At 38.2% G+C, this 15,638-nt stretch overlaps 1 protein-coding gene across 1 annotated transcript; it reads right to left on the reverse strand.

Annotated features, from left to right (window-relative positions):
* Positions 1-361: 361 nt before the first annotated feature.
* Positions 362-3,275, reverse strand: LOC143530975 (palmitoyl-monogalactosyldiacylglycerol delta-7 desaturase, chloroplastic-like). Its single transcript, XM_077026378.1, has 5 exons — positions 2,982-3,275; positions 2,760-2,900; positions 1,533-1,673; positions 1,319-1,425; positions 362-584 (listed from the first exon to the last, which is right to left on the reverse strand). The coding sequence occupies exons 1-5, from the start codon at positions 3,267-3,269 to the stop codon at positions 380-382; spliced, it is 882 nt and encodes a 293-aa protein (XP_076882493.1). The 5' UTR covers positions 3,270-3,275; the 3' UTR covers positions 362-379.
* Positions 3,276-15,638: the final 12,363 nt, after the last annotated feature.

Consider the following 15,638-nt stretch of genomic DNA (forward strand, 5'->3'; position numbering starts at 1 on the left):
GGCTTTAACACTGACGGTAACACAGCTTTGCACATTAGAAGATTTTAACCATTTCCCCTAAAATAAGGCCCTCGCCGCTTTGCGCATTTGGACATTCACATTCTAAGTATTTTCCCTTACAAAGGTCACACGAAGAAGATTAGTTTATAACACAAAGTTTAAAACCAAACTTGTATTTTATATATATACATATATAAAAAGCCTTATTGACGTCATCACAGGGTGTTTATTTCATAATTGTTGAGACTCGCATAACACATTCAAGTCAATATGCTTGACGGATAAGACAATTGATTTTGATTATTTACTAATATCTTGTGTACCCTATGTATAATTGAATTTGTCTTCTCGTGGTTTTCACTTTTCAGGGCCACATAGATCAAGTCTTGGGAGGGAAAGCCATTCTTTGAATATGAGATGGTATTGGCAGCTTGACATCAAAAGCCAACCCAATAATCTCGAGAAGACGGATCATATACCATGTCATATCTATTTGCCACCATTGTAAGCCATGTCTAGCCGAGTATCCAAACGCGTGATGGTTGTTGTGCCATCCTTCTCCAAATGACAATATCCCAACCCACCTATTCAATTACATGTTCATCGATTACTATTATGTCTGTTGGAAATTATTAAATATAATTATATTTATCATTAATATCATTAATATAATTGTTATTTAATAATAAAGTGTAGATAAATGAGAGATCAAATATTTAAGTTTGTGTGGTAAAACTTAAATGGTGTAGGAATAATCTAGAAGAGACTCTTAAGATTTCTACATGACAAAACCATTTAAATGTTCGCAATTCAATTACATTGAATGAGAAATTCAATTATGTATTGAATTAGTCTAGACTCTTTACATGGCTTTGGAAACTATATAGATAGAGGTTTGTGTTTTTGATAAACATAAGAAAAAACCTTATGAACAATACACCACACACAACTCCAAAGGAATTTCTAGATTTCTCTGCTTTACGCACTCTTGTTTCAGGTATAACGTCAGGTGCTAGGCTAATTCCGGCAGTACAATCTGCTTAGGCTGTTGTACCCTGGGAAACAGACGGGTTCACCTGGGTGACCCGAAAATCTGTTTTAAGGGAAACGTGTTTTACGCGTGCCTCAGTCACCTTGTTTCTCGCTTTGTTATTTCTTTCTAATATGTTTGTAATTTGGTTTCTATATTGTAATTTTCTTTTCTTGTTCTTGTTCTTGTAATGCTATATGGATTATTATTAATAAAATTTTCACTTTTAGTTTATTTTATGAACGGTTTCCTACAATGTCATCTATGAACAAAACCACAAATACTTACCAATTGTTACGAGAAAGATCACCGGTGTCCCATGCTTGGTTTCCCCAAATATGACAAGCAGAGTTCACTAGCCATGTAATGTGATACACCCACACAATCCTTACTCCCTGTTTTCAAACATACATTTAACAATAATGAACATATTGCATATATTGCTCTAATTCCTATGGTGTTATGATTTTAAATTTGAAGTTAAAGCATATAAGTATCCTACCATTCCCCATACGATAAAGGGTAGTCCCCCAAGCGCATATAGAAAAACGGCTAGGGCAATTGGGTGTAGAACGTAAGTTGTTCGTAGAAATCTATAAAATGTTTGTTGTTCCAAATCTCTGACATTGCTTTGTTCTCCACACTATAACAAAAACGTGTGAGGTGGGTAATTAAATGTCTAATGTTAGGAGTTCGCTAAAGGAAATTATATACACCACATTGTCACATCAGACAATTTCATTAAAGTTATAAGATCTATAAAATCCGATATAAAGGCTCATATAGCACCTATGCGGTGGCCGTATGAGCATTTCATCATAACATAGAAAATATTTGATATGACGAAAAAGTTATAAAAGCATTCTCATCCTGTTCCCTATCCCTATATCCATATATATCATATAATTACATTAAAAAACACTACATTTCTCTCTCCTATTCAATTAAATAATATTTTTTATACCTTTTTCATTACAGTTTTATCTCTCCACTCTATAATTTACAAAAAAATCACTACATTTTCCCAAATTTACAAAAAATCACTACCCTTTCTCTCTCAAACTTATAATTTACACTCACAACCACACCCTATAATTTACAAACCCTCCTCACATAATTTTAGAGGATGGGTTGGGAATGCTCTAAAATAGCTTATCAAATGCCAAATATATATGGATACTATGTCACTAGTGTGCGTATAACTTTGTCCTTACGGACCTTACCCTTTTTATAAGGGAAAATTTCCACAATGTCCCTTTTATATAGAGAGATTCCATTTATGTTCCAACAAATTAAGAGTTCTAGACATTTCTCATTCAAACACGTCGTAAACAACATGCTTTTAAGGCGGGACAACAGGTTGACCAATAGGTAGGCCATTTGTTATCAATAACTCAAGGTATGACTTTTTTTTTCAACAAAACTCATCGGGATGACCTGTTTAGGACAGCTGGCATTATTTGATTGGAGAGAACAAACACATTGGGCGAGTAGGAAAAGCGGAGGCGATGGCCACGTGATTGAAGGGGACATTTCTGGAACTCTTGATTTATGTGTACATAAACGAAATCTCGAACTTTAAAATAGACGTTTTAATTCTCCTTTTTATAATGGTGACATCAAACAACCAACTCATATGGAAAAATACGATATGACAAAAAACTTATAGGTACCGTACAACTTGTCAAATGTCAATTTAAACAGACAACCGTCTCATTTTTGTCCTTACCTTTTTTATGATGATCTCCCCATCAAACAACCAACTCATGTGACTATACCAGAATCCTTCGATCGGGCTATGGGGATCTCTCTCAGAATCAGTATACTTATGATGATACCGATGCGTGCTCACCCATTGGATCGGGTTCCCCTACAGAATTCATCGTTTATAAATAACCAAAAATTGATCTCTTGAACATTGTAAGTAAATAACATATATTTTAATATTTACCTGAAGAGCTTGAGCACCACAATATGCAAATGCATATTCAAGCCATTTGGGAAGCTTAAAACTTTTATGTGACAAATTTCTATGAAACGAGAGAGTAATACCAAGAAGTCCAGTCATCACATACAATCCAACTGCCACCCATAAAGCTCTCCAGTTGAAGGTAAACGGAGCCAAAACACACAACAAGTGCATGGCCGCCACGGCTACCACGATCACTATGTCCACAGCATTCCATTTTCTACCACTAAACACCTTCCTTGGCCGTGTCACCACCACGTCTGAGAACATAATTCTTCCCTTATTTGCAACTAGCGATGCATGTTTTCGCAATATTTTTGGATTTTGAATGACTTTGGTGGTAAGAGGTGGCACTGTTGTTGATTCCATGGTGATTCTTATCAATGTAAACAATCTCTTTTATACCCGATTGTGTGATAAAGAGGAAAATTGCAAAACTTCAACGTACACGTTATTATGAAGAAAGCCACGTGGCAAAGTTTCTATGGGCATAATTTTATTATTATTATTTAGTGTTACCTACCTATGTTTTGGAATTACCTCACTAAAAAAGTGTCGAAACCATAATTGTTTATTTAGAGGGTCGTCATAAGGTTATTTTTTTAACTTAGTATGCCCGTATTTATATTGAAACCGAACGTTTTTAGACGGCTTTAGGAAATTTGGGAAGTCGCCAGCAGCATCAAGATTTACGGAAATGGTAAGGAGGGATTGACGTCGATGGTGACATTCGGTTTTCGTGTCTAACCAAAGTGTATTGAATAATTGGCTCATTGATATCATCTCAAGCTTAATAAATATCTTTTTATTAAATCAAAAGCATACTTCAAAATTTCAAATCCAATTAAATTCAATTTAATTCGTGTAATATACTGTTAATTTCAAAATATAATATCAATTGCTTTACAGAATTTCCTTTTTGTAATATATAATTGTTGCATAATTATAATTTTAAATGAGTTTAAACTCATAATTCTAATTTAGTCAAATTTATATTGAGGTTTTTTTTACCCGCTCGATTTTGAATAAATATTATGTTGGCATGTAGATATAAAAAGCACGTCTTAATGGTATATTTTGATTTTAGTAAAACTTTATATTTTAAAAGTTATAAAAGAAAAACTAATTATGAGTAAAATTAAATATAATAATATAATATTAAGAAAATAACAAAAAAAAGTTTATAAAAACTCGTCCAGACTATTCTTTTTTACCTAAATTAGTCGTCCCAACAAGTTTAGAGCGTCAAAATAATCGTCTCTGAATTTTTCTTAGCCTAAAATAGTCGTCGGGACTAGTTTATAAACTACTCGTTGTCACCAAAAATCTAGTCGTCACAACTAGTTTAAAATAACTATTTTTTGGAATTCGTTACAAATGATACTTAAAACTTGTTTTTAAAAATACCTATTTTGGGAATTTTCCCTGGATAAAAATATGGTGTTTATTTCCTTTATTTTACATTTTTACTCTTTGTTTCAAATAATTAAAATATTTAACAAACTATATTTTTAAATATTAAACTTGGGCAAGTGTCCTCTTTACATGTTCTATTTGTCGGTAAAACGATTTTCTTTTAAACTTTGCTTTCATATCTTTTATAGTTAGTCTTTAAAATGACAGAAACTTTTTTCATGATTTAAAAATATCTCATCGTCGCTTGGTGTAACATCTTAAAATTTATAATGTTGAATAAAGAAAGTTACGTTTTGTGATTTCGCGTTATTAATTAATTAATATCGAGTAAAGAATGGATCATGGAATTAGATTAATTGAGACGGGTTAAATGAGAATGGGCCTTAGGTCCATGGGCTTTAAGGGATATAAATATCCCCTAAACCCTAAACCATCATTCATTTCCATCTTATTCTCTAACACACTCCAAAACACACACGACCCGAACCAAGATCCAAAGACGAGGACCCGAGCTTGTTGGTGCTAGACCGTCGTGACGAACCAAAGCAGCAAAACCAGCTCGTGTTCGTAGTTCGACTCATTTACGGTACGTTTATATCGAGAACTTGTTCGTTTAGGTTTGGATTAGTATATAAATGATAGATCTGTGTTTGTATGGTAAAAACGAATCCAACAAAGCTAAACTTACTAAAAATGGTTATGATTTGATGGGTTAATCGATTGATAAAAGAACTCGTAACCTATATGCCAAAATCGCACCCTTTAAACATCGATGTTAGGTCGATTTGATGGTTGGAGTTTGTAGGCGCTGGTCAGACGATTCCGTGGATACCTAAATCGAGTTATTTGGTTAAGAAACGAAGGATTTAAGAACGAACAGTAGCTGCAGCCACAACTTCGCCTGCAAGCTAAGTTCGCCTGATGAACTTCGCCTGCAAAGCTAAGTTCGTCTGATGACAACTTCGCCTAAAGCTAAGTTCGCCTGATGACAACTTCGCCTAAAGCTAAATTCGCCTAAGGTTTAACTTCGCCTAAAGTCAAGTTCTATTAGAAAATAAATTAAAAACCTAATGAAAAATGTGTTAAGACAGTTAATGTAAATAAAATTTTTCCAAGCTGACCTGGCAGCTCGACCCCAGCCAGGGGCTCTGCCCCTTGGACCCTGCTAGGGGCTGCCGCCCCTAGACCCCGCTGCCAGGGGCGCTGCCCCCGGACCCCCGTTCGTTGTGGGTAGTAATTAAGACTAGAAAGATGATATGAGTAGTGATAGTTAATTGATATGTATACTTGTTATGCAGTCAGCCGTGCACAAACTGAAGAAAGGGATTACGATTAACGGTGAACGTAACCGTGTTTAGGTGAGTTTCTAGCCCCATTTATGTGTTATGTTTTCGGGGCTGTGTGCATACTCGATATGTTTGTTAATACGCTTATCCTAAGAGATAAGTGTATGCCTTATGTGAATGATGTGATATGTATGAATGATGGCTTGACGGTACGTGAACGATCTTCGGATATTGCACGTACTGTCAGGTTGTAACGCTAAGTATAAGGTAAGTATGATATGTATGCTTATGTGTATGAATGTGATAAAGTTAACAAAAGAAGGAAAGGGAGGTTGTATGGTAACGAAGAGGGAATCGAACCCTACTAATATTCGAGAACTAGGGAACCGAACCCTACTAATATTTGAGGAAAAAGGGTATCGAGCCCTAATAATACTCGAGGAAGGAGGGTACCGAGCCCTAATAATACTCGATGAAGGAGGGTACCGAGCCCTAATAATACTCGAGGAAGAGGGTACCGAGCCCTAATAATACTCGAGGAAGAGGGTACCGAGCCCTAATAATACTCGAGGAAGGTAGGGCGTAATGCTCTTTATAACATAAGATATGAAAGTAAGTTAATACAAAAGAAAGTATGAAAGTATGAATGAAAGAAAATAAGTTTTTGTGTATTGTATAGTGTATGATTAACTAGAACTCACTCAGCGTAGCTGACTTTTAGTATGCACGCAGGTGAGTAGGATGAGGCAGCTCGCTTGAGGAGACACGTGGCACTGAATAAGAGGCTGGCATCGGAAGACCCAAGACGTTTAAGTTTAATGTTTCGTTTATTTTGAAAGACAAAATGATGTTTTAAGACAAGACGTGTTTTGTTATGAAATGTTTTATGAAAGCTTTTATATTCCACGAATGTTTTAATTAACTCTGATATTTAGAACTGCGTTTATGAGTAAATCCAACACGAAAGTAGGGCTACCGGTAACGGGGCCTTACACTTGGTTTTATATCCGCGTTTCGACGTTGATACCTCCCCTTTAAAATATTTTTTTTTTGGTTTACTAATTTATGCTTACGAATTTGTGTTGGTATTGCTGATACGAACCATATTTATATTGGTTCGCGGCTGTAACGTGCCAGTTTTTTTTTGTTATATATATGATAATTTGTTATATTGTGGCATTGACGGGTTTATTTTGGCATTAACTTGATACAGACTAGCTTTGCGTCGACTAACAACGAGTTTATGGTTTTATGTTTTTGCGCATGTCTTTTTTTTTTTTTGATTTAGCGGTCTCGTCGCGAAACACGGGTCCTAAATCCTAGTTTTATATAATGTAAAAGAAAATTAGAGAAAAACAACAAAAACATCACTACATTTGAATCTCCATAATAGATTTTTTTTTTGAAAATTGACTTTCATTAAAAAAAGACACAACCAACGACTATCACCAAGACGGAGAAAGACGCTGAAATCCAAAAACCAAAACCAACAATCACGTTACATCAAATAAACACCAACTTTTCCAATCCACCACCCCTATCTTAGATCTATTTTTGTACCAAAGAAAACCCAAAGATTTTATATCCGCAACCATTTCTGCCACGTTAGTGCTCTTGCCCGAAAAAATCTTTTCATTCCTAGCCCGCCAAATCCTCCAACAAGTAATGATGACAATTCCATGAATAATCAACCTTTTATTCCCCGTCGCACCACAAACCTTATGCACTTCCACCAAATCATTGACATGAAAACACAAATAGTCTAGGGATGTTGCACCATGAACCAATCGCATTCCAAACGGCCATAGAAATGGAACACCCGGTTAACAAGTGCTCGAGCGATTCCTCATTACTCTCACATAAAGCGCAACTATGATCATCACAATACAAATGACGTCTAGCTAAAGCCTGCTTGGTTGGAAGGCTATCCAGAACGGCCCTCTACATAAAAATATTACATTTTTTCGGGACCCAATCGCTCCATTGGAAACTGGAACTCCCAGCGTCCACAACGGACCGCACCATCCATCTTTTAATCGCCGAAACCTCAAACTCTTTGCAGCTACCAACCGCCCAAGACCATGAATCTTCACGGTCAACCATCACCACCCCTTGAAGGAGATCTTCCAACTCCTGCTTCTCGCTCACCTCCTGATGGGAGCAAGGAGCTCTAAGCCAATCCCACACAATGCGACGAGAAGATCCAGTGACCACCAACCGATCAGCTAACAAGACATTTTTATGTTTTTCTACCGCATATAAGGACGGATACTTGTCCATAACCGGCGCCGAACCCAACCACAAATCCGTCCAAAACCTAACTTGGCGACCATTCCCGACTGTGGCCCGGATCACTCTATTAAAACCCACACCATCAACCTTAAATTTGTTCCAGAACATGACACAATTCTTCCAAACCCCGGGAACCCCATTATTAACCGGAGCAAGCCCCCAACAGCGCGAGGTCCCGTGAATAGACAACACTACTCTTCTCCACATCGCGTGCTGATCATTTAGAAATCTCCCAAGCCATTTAGTAATCAGCGCTTGATTATTAACCTCTAAACGAGCGATACCTAAACCCCCTTCTTTTATAGGTTTGGTGACTACCTCCCAAGCCACCCAAGACATCTTCCTCACTTCATCCGAACCTCCCCATAAGAACCTTCTCATCAAAGCTTCTAAATCATTGGTAACCTTCTTGGGTGCCTTAAAAAGCGAAAAATAATAAGTGGGAAGACTATCCAGCACCGATTTAATAAGGGTTAACCGACCAGCAATAGATAACGAATTAACTTTCCATTTAGAAAGCCTCTTCTTGAACTTGGACACAACCGGTTCCCAATTAACCACCCTATTCATGTTAGCTCCAACCATAATCCCAAGATAAGTAAACGGGATTCTACCCGGCTTACAACCCATGAAACCGGCTTGGATATCGATCTCACCATCTTCTACACCTACTCCAAATAACACTGATTTATGGAGATTAATCTTTAGCCCCGAACACAAGTAAAATATGCGAAGAATACGTTTCAAGTTATCAAAATTAAAAGAAGACCACTCTCCCATAATCATAGCATCATCCGCATAAAAAAGATGGGATAAAGTAGGACCTTCGTTAGGAAGAGTAATACCATGAAACGCACCTATATCACAGGCTTGTTTCAACATACCTGAAAAAGCCTCCATCATAATAATAAAAAGAAAAGGCGATAGCGGGTCACCTTGACGAATGCCTTTATGACATCCAAATTCGAAAGTAGGAGATCCATTAACAAGAACAGACGATCTGCTCGCCAACAAGATACCACTAATCCAATCGCACCAGACCGAAGGAAAACCCATCTGAGAAAGAACCGACAACAAGAACTCCCAATTCACATTATTAAAGGCTTTCTCGAAGTCAATCTTGAACATAAAAATTCTTCTTTCCCTCTTTTTAGCCCAAGCAATAACCTCACTAGCCACCAAAGGGCCATCAAGAATATATCTCCCGGATAAGAAAGCCGACTGATGCTCTGAGACAATCTTATTCATAACCGTTTTGAGTCGATTCACTAACACCTTCGACACAGTCTTTAAGATACAACCAATGAGACTTATCGGTCTAAAATCCCCCAAAGAAAACGGATTGTTTACCTTAGGAATTAAGGTGATAAAAGACGAACCAACCCCCGAGCAAAAACTTTTAACCTTATGAAAATGATCAAGAATATCCACAAAATCCTTCTCGAACAACTCCCAAAAAAACCGAATGAACTTAAAATTAAAACCATCCGGCCCAGGAGCTTTGTCACCACCGCAATCAAAAACCGCCTTCTTGATCTCATGCACGGAAAAATCACTGATCAAAAAATCCGCCTCCACCGAAGACAAGACCGAAAATCCATATCCAATCAACCGAGGCCGGAGTGTAATAGATTCTTTAAACTTACCAGCAAAGAATCGCAAAACTTCCTTTTTAATGAGAACCGGGTTTGTTTCCCACGCCCCATTCACTTCCAAACCCGGAAAATAATTTGAAACTTTACGTTTATTAATAAAACCGTGAAAAAATCGAGAATTTTCGTCTCCATGAATCGCCCAATTACAACGAGCCTTTTGCTTCAAATCCCGGTAGTAATGATTATCCAACTCGCCTAGCCGTCTTTTAATTTCGCTTAAAGACCATGTCTCTTCTTCCAACAAATCCCGGACCTCCAAGGTTTGGTCCAAGTCCCGCAACTCTTGCTCCAATAAAACCCTTTCCTCCTTTTCTTTGGCTTTACAATCGATTGCCCATCTAGTAATAGCAGCACGCAAAGCTTTAAATTTATACAGCAATCTCGCGTCCGGAGAACCATGAAACGAGCCATCAACAAGCGTCTTCTTAACCAACGTCCCAAAATCCTCTCTACCAAGCCATGAATTGAAAAACCTAAACGGTTTGGGACCATAGTTCTTGGAAGAACCAATTTTCAAAACCAACGGACTATGATCCGGCTTATTCCTCTCGAGAGCAATATACTCCGCACACGGCCATTCCATAAAAAAATCCCAATTAACGAAGATTCTGTCAATACGGCTTAATTTATTTCCTGCGACAAAAGTAAAACGCCTCCCTTTCAAGGAGTACTCGTGAAGATTCGAATCATCAATGAAGTCGTTAAACTCATTGGCCTCACCCACATTAAACAAAGAATTCCGCCTATCCTCAGCACACCGAACCGAGTTAAAATCTCCTGCCACAATCCACCTCCCATTACCCTCCTCGATCAAATCACGAATTTCCCCCCAAAGAGCTCTTTTAGTAACTAGATTTTGAGGAGAATAAACATTGAGAATATGATATGAGCTACTCTTTCCTTTCACAGTGCCCGAAACAAGAAGCCAATTATTATTCTTGACCACCCTTTCCATACGAAAGACTTGAGAATCCCAGATCGATAATAACCCACCCGACCTTCCAGATGAAGGAACCCAATCAAAAGAGTACTCACCATAACCCCAAAACCGACCCACATCCACAGAATCCAAGGAAACAAATTGCGACTCTTGTAAGACAATAAAACTAATCTCGTGATGGACTCGAAGACCTCGAATCCAATCGGCTTTGCTAGAACTCCCTAACCCACGGATGTTCAGAGAAAAAACATTCATTGAACACCATCTTGATAGCCTTCGGAAACAAGAACCTCTCTAACATTAGAAACAAAATCTTGCAAATTCTCAACGCCTAACGCCTTACTCAGCTCAATGGTCTTCTCCAACTCCACCTCAATCGGACCTTGATGTTGCACCGGATCTATACCTCTACCAATCATCGAGGCCTCCTCAGACTCTCCCTCGATGTCTCGAACCACCTCCGTATTAGTAGACATCCCTTTGTTAAGATCCGGTGTTAAGAACTCTCCTTCAACACCTGTCTCGATACCCCTAGTAACATCCGAAGGCACGTGCATAATACCGATAAACCTATCAAGATCAAACATATCTTTATCCTCCCTTGGTCTCTTCTTAGGACGCTCCCTAGAACCACTACCCCCACTTCGATTAGAAAATAAAGACTTCCGTCTGAACTTCTTATGTCCCTTGCCTTTCAACACAGAAACGTTAGTGCTATCAACGTTACCATTCTCAACCGCCTCCTCATTAGAAAGATCATAGGAGTTCGAAAATTCACCGACCATCACGTTAGAATTATCGTTCTCACAACCATCCAACCCATTAACAGCATGTTCCTTGACAGAAAACTCGTTAGCTTGAGAACCTTCGCCCTCTTCACGATGCACATTATGGGGCTCATCCTGCACGATATTATCATCACACTTATCCTCCTCCGGTAAAACGGGACCATCATCCTCTTCAAACTCTACTACACATTCCGGTATCCATTCCCCTACATCTTCATCCACCCACACTTTAAAAATTTTTCCCCTCCAATTAATGTCCACCCGGTCCACAATCCGTTTGCACTGTTTACTCAACACACCGATGAGAGTATACGATAAGTTGTTCTCTTCACCTGATAAGGAAGCCGGTTGAACCACCTTGCCAAATCTGCTTCCAATCAAATCGAAAACCTCGTCTAACACCAACTGAGCCGGAACCCCATGAACTTGGAGCCAGGCGATAAGACCCTCCTCCACTCCATTTCTATCAGACCAAGGTTCTAAAAACTCAAACCAATCTGACCATTTGTCTTTGTTATTCAGAAAGGCATCCCTATCCCCACTAACGTAGAATACCAACACCACTGAAAGCCCTCCCAGATACTTAATCTCTAATGATCTCCAACCATGCTTCCGAACCAACTTTTTCAGAGACGTTAACGTGTGAAGATTCACCACCCTCCCCGTAAGAGCACATCCCTTCCAATGAGAAAACCGTTCCACCGAATCATCCACCTTAATCTCATCTACTTTGTTCCGATTTAACAAGGAATCAACAAAGGAACGCCCATTACCAACTGATGCATAGGGAACCCCATTCCTATCGGATCCTTCGGAACTAGGGTTTGTTTGACCACTAGGATTTGCATGCCTATAAACAGGGACCGAGGCCGTCTTCCTCCTATTACCAGAATCGGGTCTATGTAGATTCCCACCATCCACAAACCGAGCAATCGCAATAAACAACTTATACGAACCGATCCATACGTCTGATAACTCATCTTCCAACCGTTTGACATCTTTCACCTCGGAAAACGATACGAAAGCAAACCTCTTGCCCCATTTATCCAGCTTCCTAGCAATATAGGAACCTTCGTAACGACCAAAGCTACCCATAACATCTTTTAAGTCTTGCGAAGAACACTTTGGGGGAAGATTTGAGACAAAAAACTTCGATAAAACCTTGTTATTACCTTGAGCCTGATGACCATTCCGTTTCCCTTTCCGATTACGTGGATGTTCCCATTCTTCTGAATCCATGCCGCCAAGGGTCGTGGTCAAAGCAGCAGGGTGGGGGACTGGGGTGACTGAGGTGAGGCGGAGAGAGGGAATAGTGGTGGTGACAGAGGTGAGGCAGGGTCGGGGCGGCGACTGTGGAGGGGAGGATTTCCGGTGAGAGGGAATAGTGGCGGCGGTCGGGAGGAAGGGTTACGGGAGAGAAACTGGGTGGTGGGCCGGGAGGTGAGGTGGAGGGGAGGGGAGGTGAGGCTGGGTGGTGGGCCGGGAGGTGAGGTGGAGGGGAGGATTTCCGGTGAGAGGGAATAGTGGCGGCGGGCGGGAGGAAGGGTTACGGGAGAGAAACTGGCCGGGAGGTAGGGTTACGGGAGAGAGACTGGCGGAGACTGTCGGAGGTGATGCGGGCGGAAGAGAGGCGGGGTTACGGGAGGTGAGGTGGGCGGCCGGGAGGTAGGGTTATTCCTGCGTCCAACAGCTGAATGTTTAATCTCCATAATAGATGAAAATTCTTAATCTCCATAATAGATGAAAATTTATTGAAAACTGAAGTGCACCTGTATATATTTAGAGGCTTATATTCAAACATTCATAGTTTTCTGTGAGTGTAAAGGAAGAAAAACAATAAAGCGTGTGCTTGTAATTAAGTATGATAAGCGTAGAGTTAGAGATAGATGCTCCAACGTGAATGTTCTAGTGAAGTTAACAAATAATGGTGAAAGGAAAGCTAATAATTCAACTTTAAAGCTAGTTCTTTTTGTCAAATTTGGATAACTTATAGAATAGTCAGGAGACTAGGCTAGTAATTGGAAATTCAGAGTTTTAAAGGTCTGTTACTAATCTATATATAATTAACCATTTAAATTTTTAAATATAATTTGGCCGGTAGCGGAGAAGACGATGCCATCAATTTAGTTCAATCAAGTTTATGGGCGGCTTGAGAACTTCAGGCATTGAAAGCATGGATCCAAATAGCATTTAATGACGATGATGATGTTAAGTTAGAATAATAATAAGTTTATCAAACCAACTTGATTTTGTTATTAATAATAGTGAGTTATAAATACAAGAAAATGAAATCGGTTACAAGCTACAAATATGGAATAATGAAGATAGAATAAAAACCAATCAAGCCTATTCAAACTATCTAAATATAAACGAGAGTTACATATTTTAAATATTAGATTTGTATGAACTCCTTGGAGAGAAACCGTTAATGGTTATGCTCTCCAATAGATTATATCCGAACCCAACGTCACTCATTACCTCACATGTCTTTTTTTAGGCTTATATTTTCATAAGGAAAGAGTCTTAAGCTGAAGCTCCGATCATAACTATAACATCGACTTCATGTTAAAGGTGAAGTATCACTTATATAATAATCAAAATTCAAAACGTCACTAATTTGAACAAAACATTACCATGAGTTAAATAAAGTACCAAAAATCATTATTACGTTTGTGAAATCCCTATGTCCTTTTTATCCCCCAAGCCCTTTCCTAAGTCTTTCGGAGTGGCTGAGTTCCTGAATAGTTGTGTAACCATAAGTATATAAAACCATCTGCAGTGGTAGGGTTTTAGGTGGTGTTTTGGTCTAAAACGTCAGAAAGCATCGCCTCCAGGCGTTTTGGAGACCGGCATTTTGTACAAAATGCTGGAAAGGGGAGAGTTATCGAATCAAGATTTTTCTCTTTTAATTTATATTTATATTAAAATATTAAAAATGTAATAATTATGTAATGATTGAAAAAGGTTATAGGATGTTTTACCACTACACTATTTTTTGTAAAACTTTTTATTGCTGACTAGGATATTACATGTCCCAAAAACGTTCCAATATAAAAAGTTTTGACTGCACATGATTTTAAAGTAATACATATACCAAAGTCAAGTGGTTTAATCAATGACCCGACAATAAGTTTACAATATACAAGAGTTAACATTTTACCCTAATCTCATACACAATAGTTAACATTATACCTTAATATTGTAAAATTATTATAACATATTCTTTCGTTTAGTCATATAATTATTATAACATATTCTTTCGTTTAGTCATATTAAATAGTTCAGCGCCTCATATTTGGTAATTCACATACTAAAGTTCTCACATTTATTTGTCTCGTTTCACATTTATCTGCGGGTCACATTTTTTAACAACAATAATAAAATAACAAATTTAAAATGTTTGCTAATAATAAAATAACAAAAATTAGTTGCTTTTAACCCGGGTATTGGAGTGAGAACGCGACGGAAATTGGTTGGTATCGATTAAGCCCGACCATTGCAGCTGAGGCATTGTGGAAATTCAGTTGGTATTAGCTCGGTTCATTATAGTAATAATATAAATCAAAATCAAAATTAACTATTAGTCTTATTAATTACTTACTTTAAATTTATGAACGATTTAACAAAATTATTAAACATAGAGGATTAAAGTTCTCAAACGAACAAAGTTGCAAGAAACCAAAAAAAAAAAAGGAATGCACCATAAGGGATTCGAGCCCATGCCATCCCAAACCTTAAGATCAAACCAACACCACCTTAGTCATCCCATTAGGGTGGACGGAATGGGTTTGGTGCTGACAGGAATACCGCCCATCTCAGTACAACAGAATAAAAATGACCTTGATGGGAGTAGCCATGCCGATCATCCCAAAGCCGCAATGGCCCCGGCTTGTCGACCCTTCATCGACCTACCTTGAAAGAAAATTCACGTTTTGGTGCGCCTAAGTTAAAGGCTAACTTTTTTTTTTTTAATTATTTCTTTTTCTATGTCACACACTTTGCAGATTTGGACACTTCCAACATTTCCTTTCAAATGGTCATGCACACTTTGATAATTTCAATGGTTAAAAACCAAAATAAGACGCTAAAGTTATACTACAAGATCTTAAACTAAAGTTAAGTTGTTCATTTCAGAACCAACAATATCTTAAGACTCGACTCGCATATCACATCCGGACCCGAGCCATTGTTTGATACACGAGACAGTTATGTAACATAACTGCCTATGTTTTCCTTTCTACTACTTCTGATCATAGTTTATA

This window comes from Bidens hawaiensis, unplaced genomic scaffold, assembly GCF_021521415.1.
Source record: "Bidens hawaiensis isolate Kalapana, Puna unplaced genomic scaffold, B.hawaiensis_p1.1 tig00009070_1, whole genome shotgun sequence".
Taxonomy (NCBI): domain Eukaryota; kingdom Viridiplantae; phylum Streptophyta; class Magnoliopsida; order Asterales; family Asteraceae; genus Bidens; species Bidens hawaiensis.

Bases quoted from the DNA above. Each gene is read 5' to 3' on its own strand.
- LOC143530975 (XM_077026378.1), bottom strand. From the start codon at position 3,269: ATGTTCTCAGACGTGGTGGTGACACGGCCAAGGAAGGTGTTTAGTGGT. The intron at 2,901-2,981 runs GTAAATATTAAA...TGAATTCTGTAG, and splicing joins GTGGTGCTCAAGCTCTTCAG to GGGAACCCGATCCAATGGGT. The intron at 585-1,318 runs GTAAGTATTTGT...GTAATTGAATAG, and splicing joins GATCTTTCTCGTAACAATTG to GTGGGTTGGGATATTGTCAT.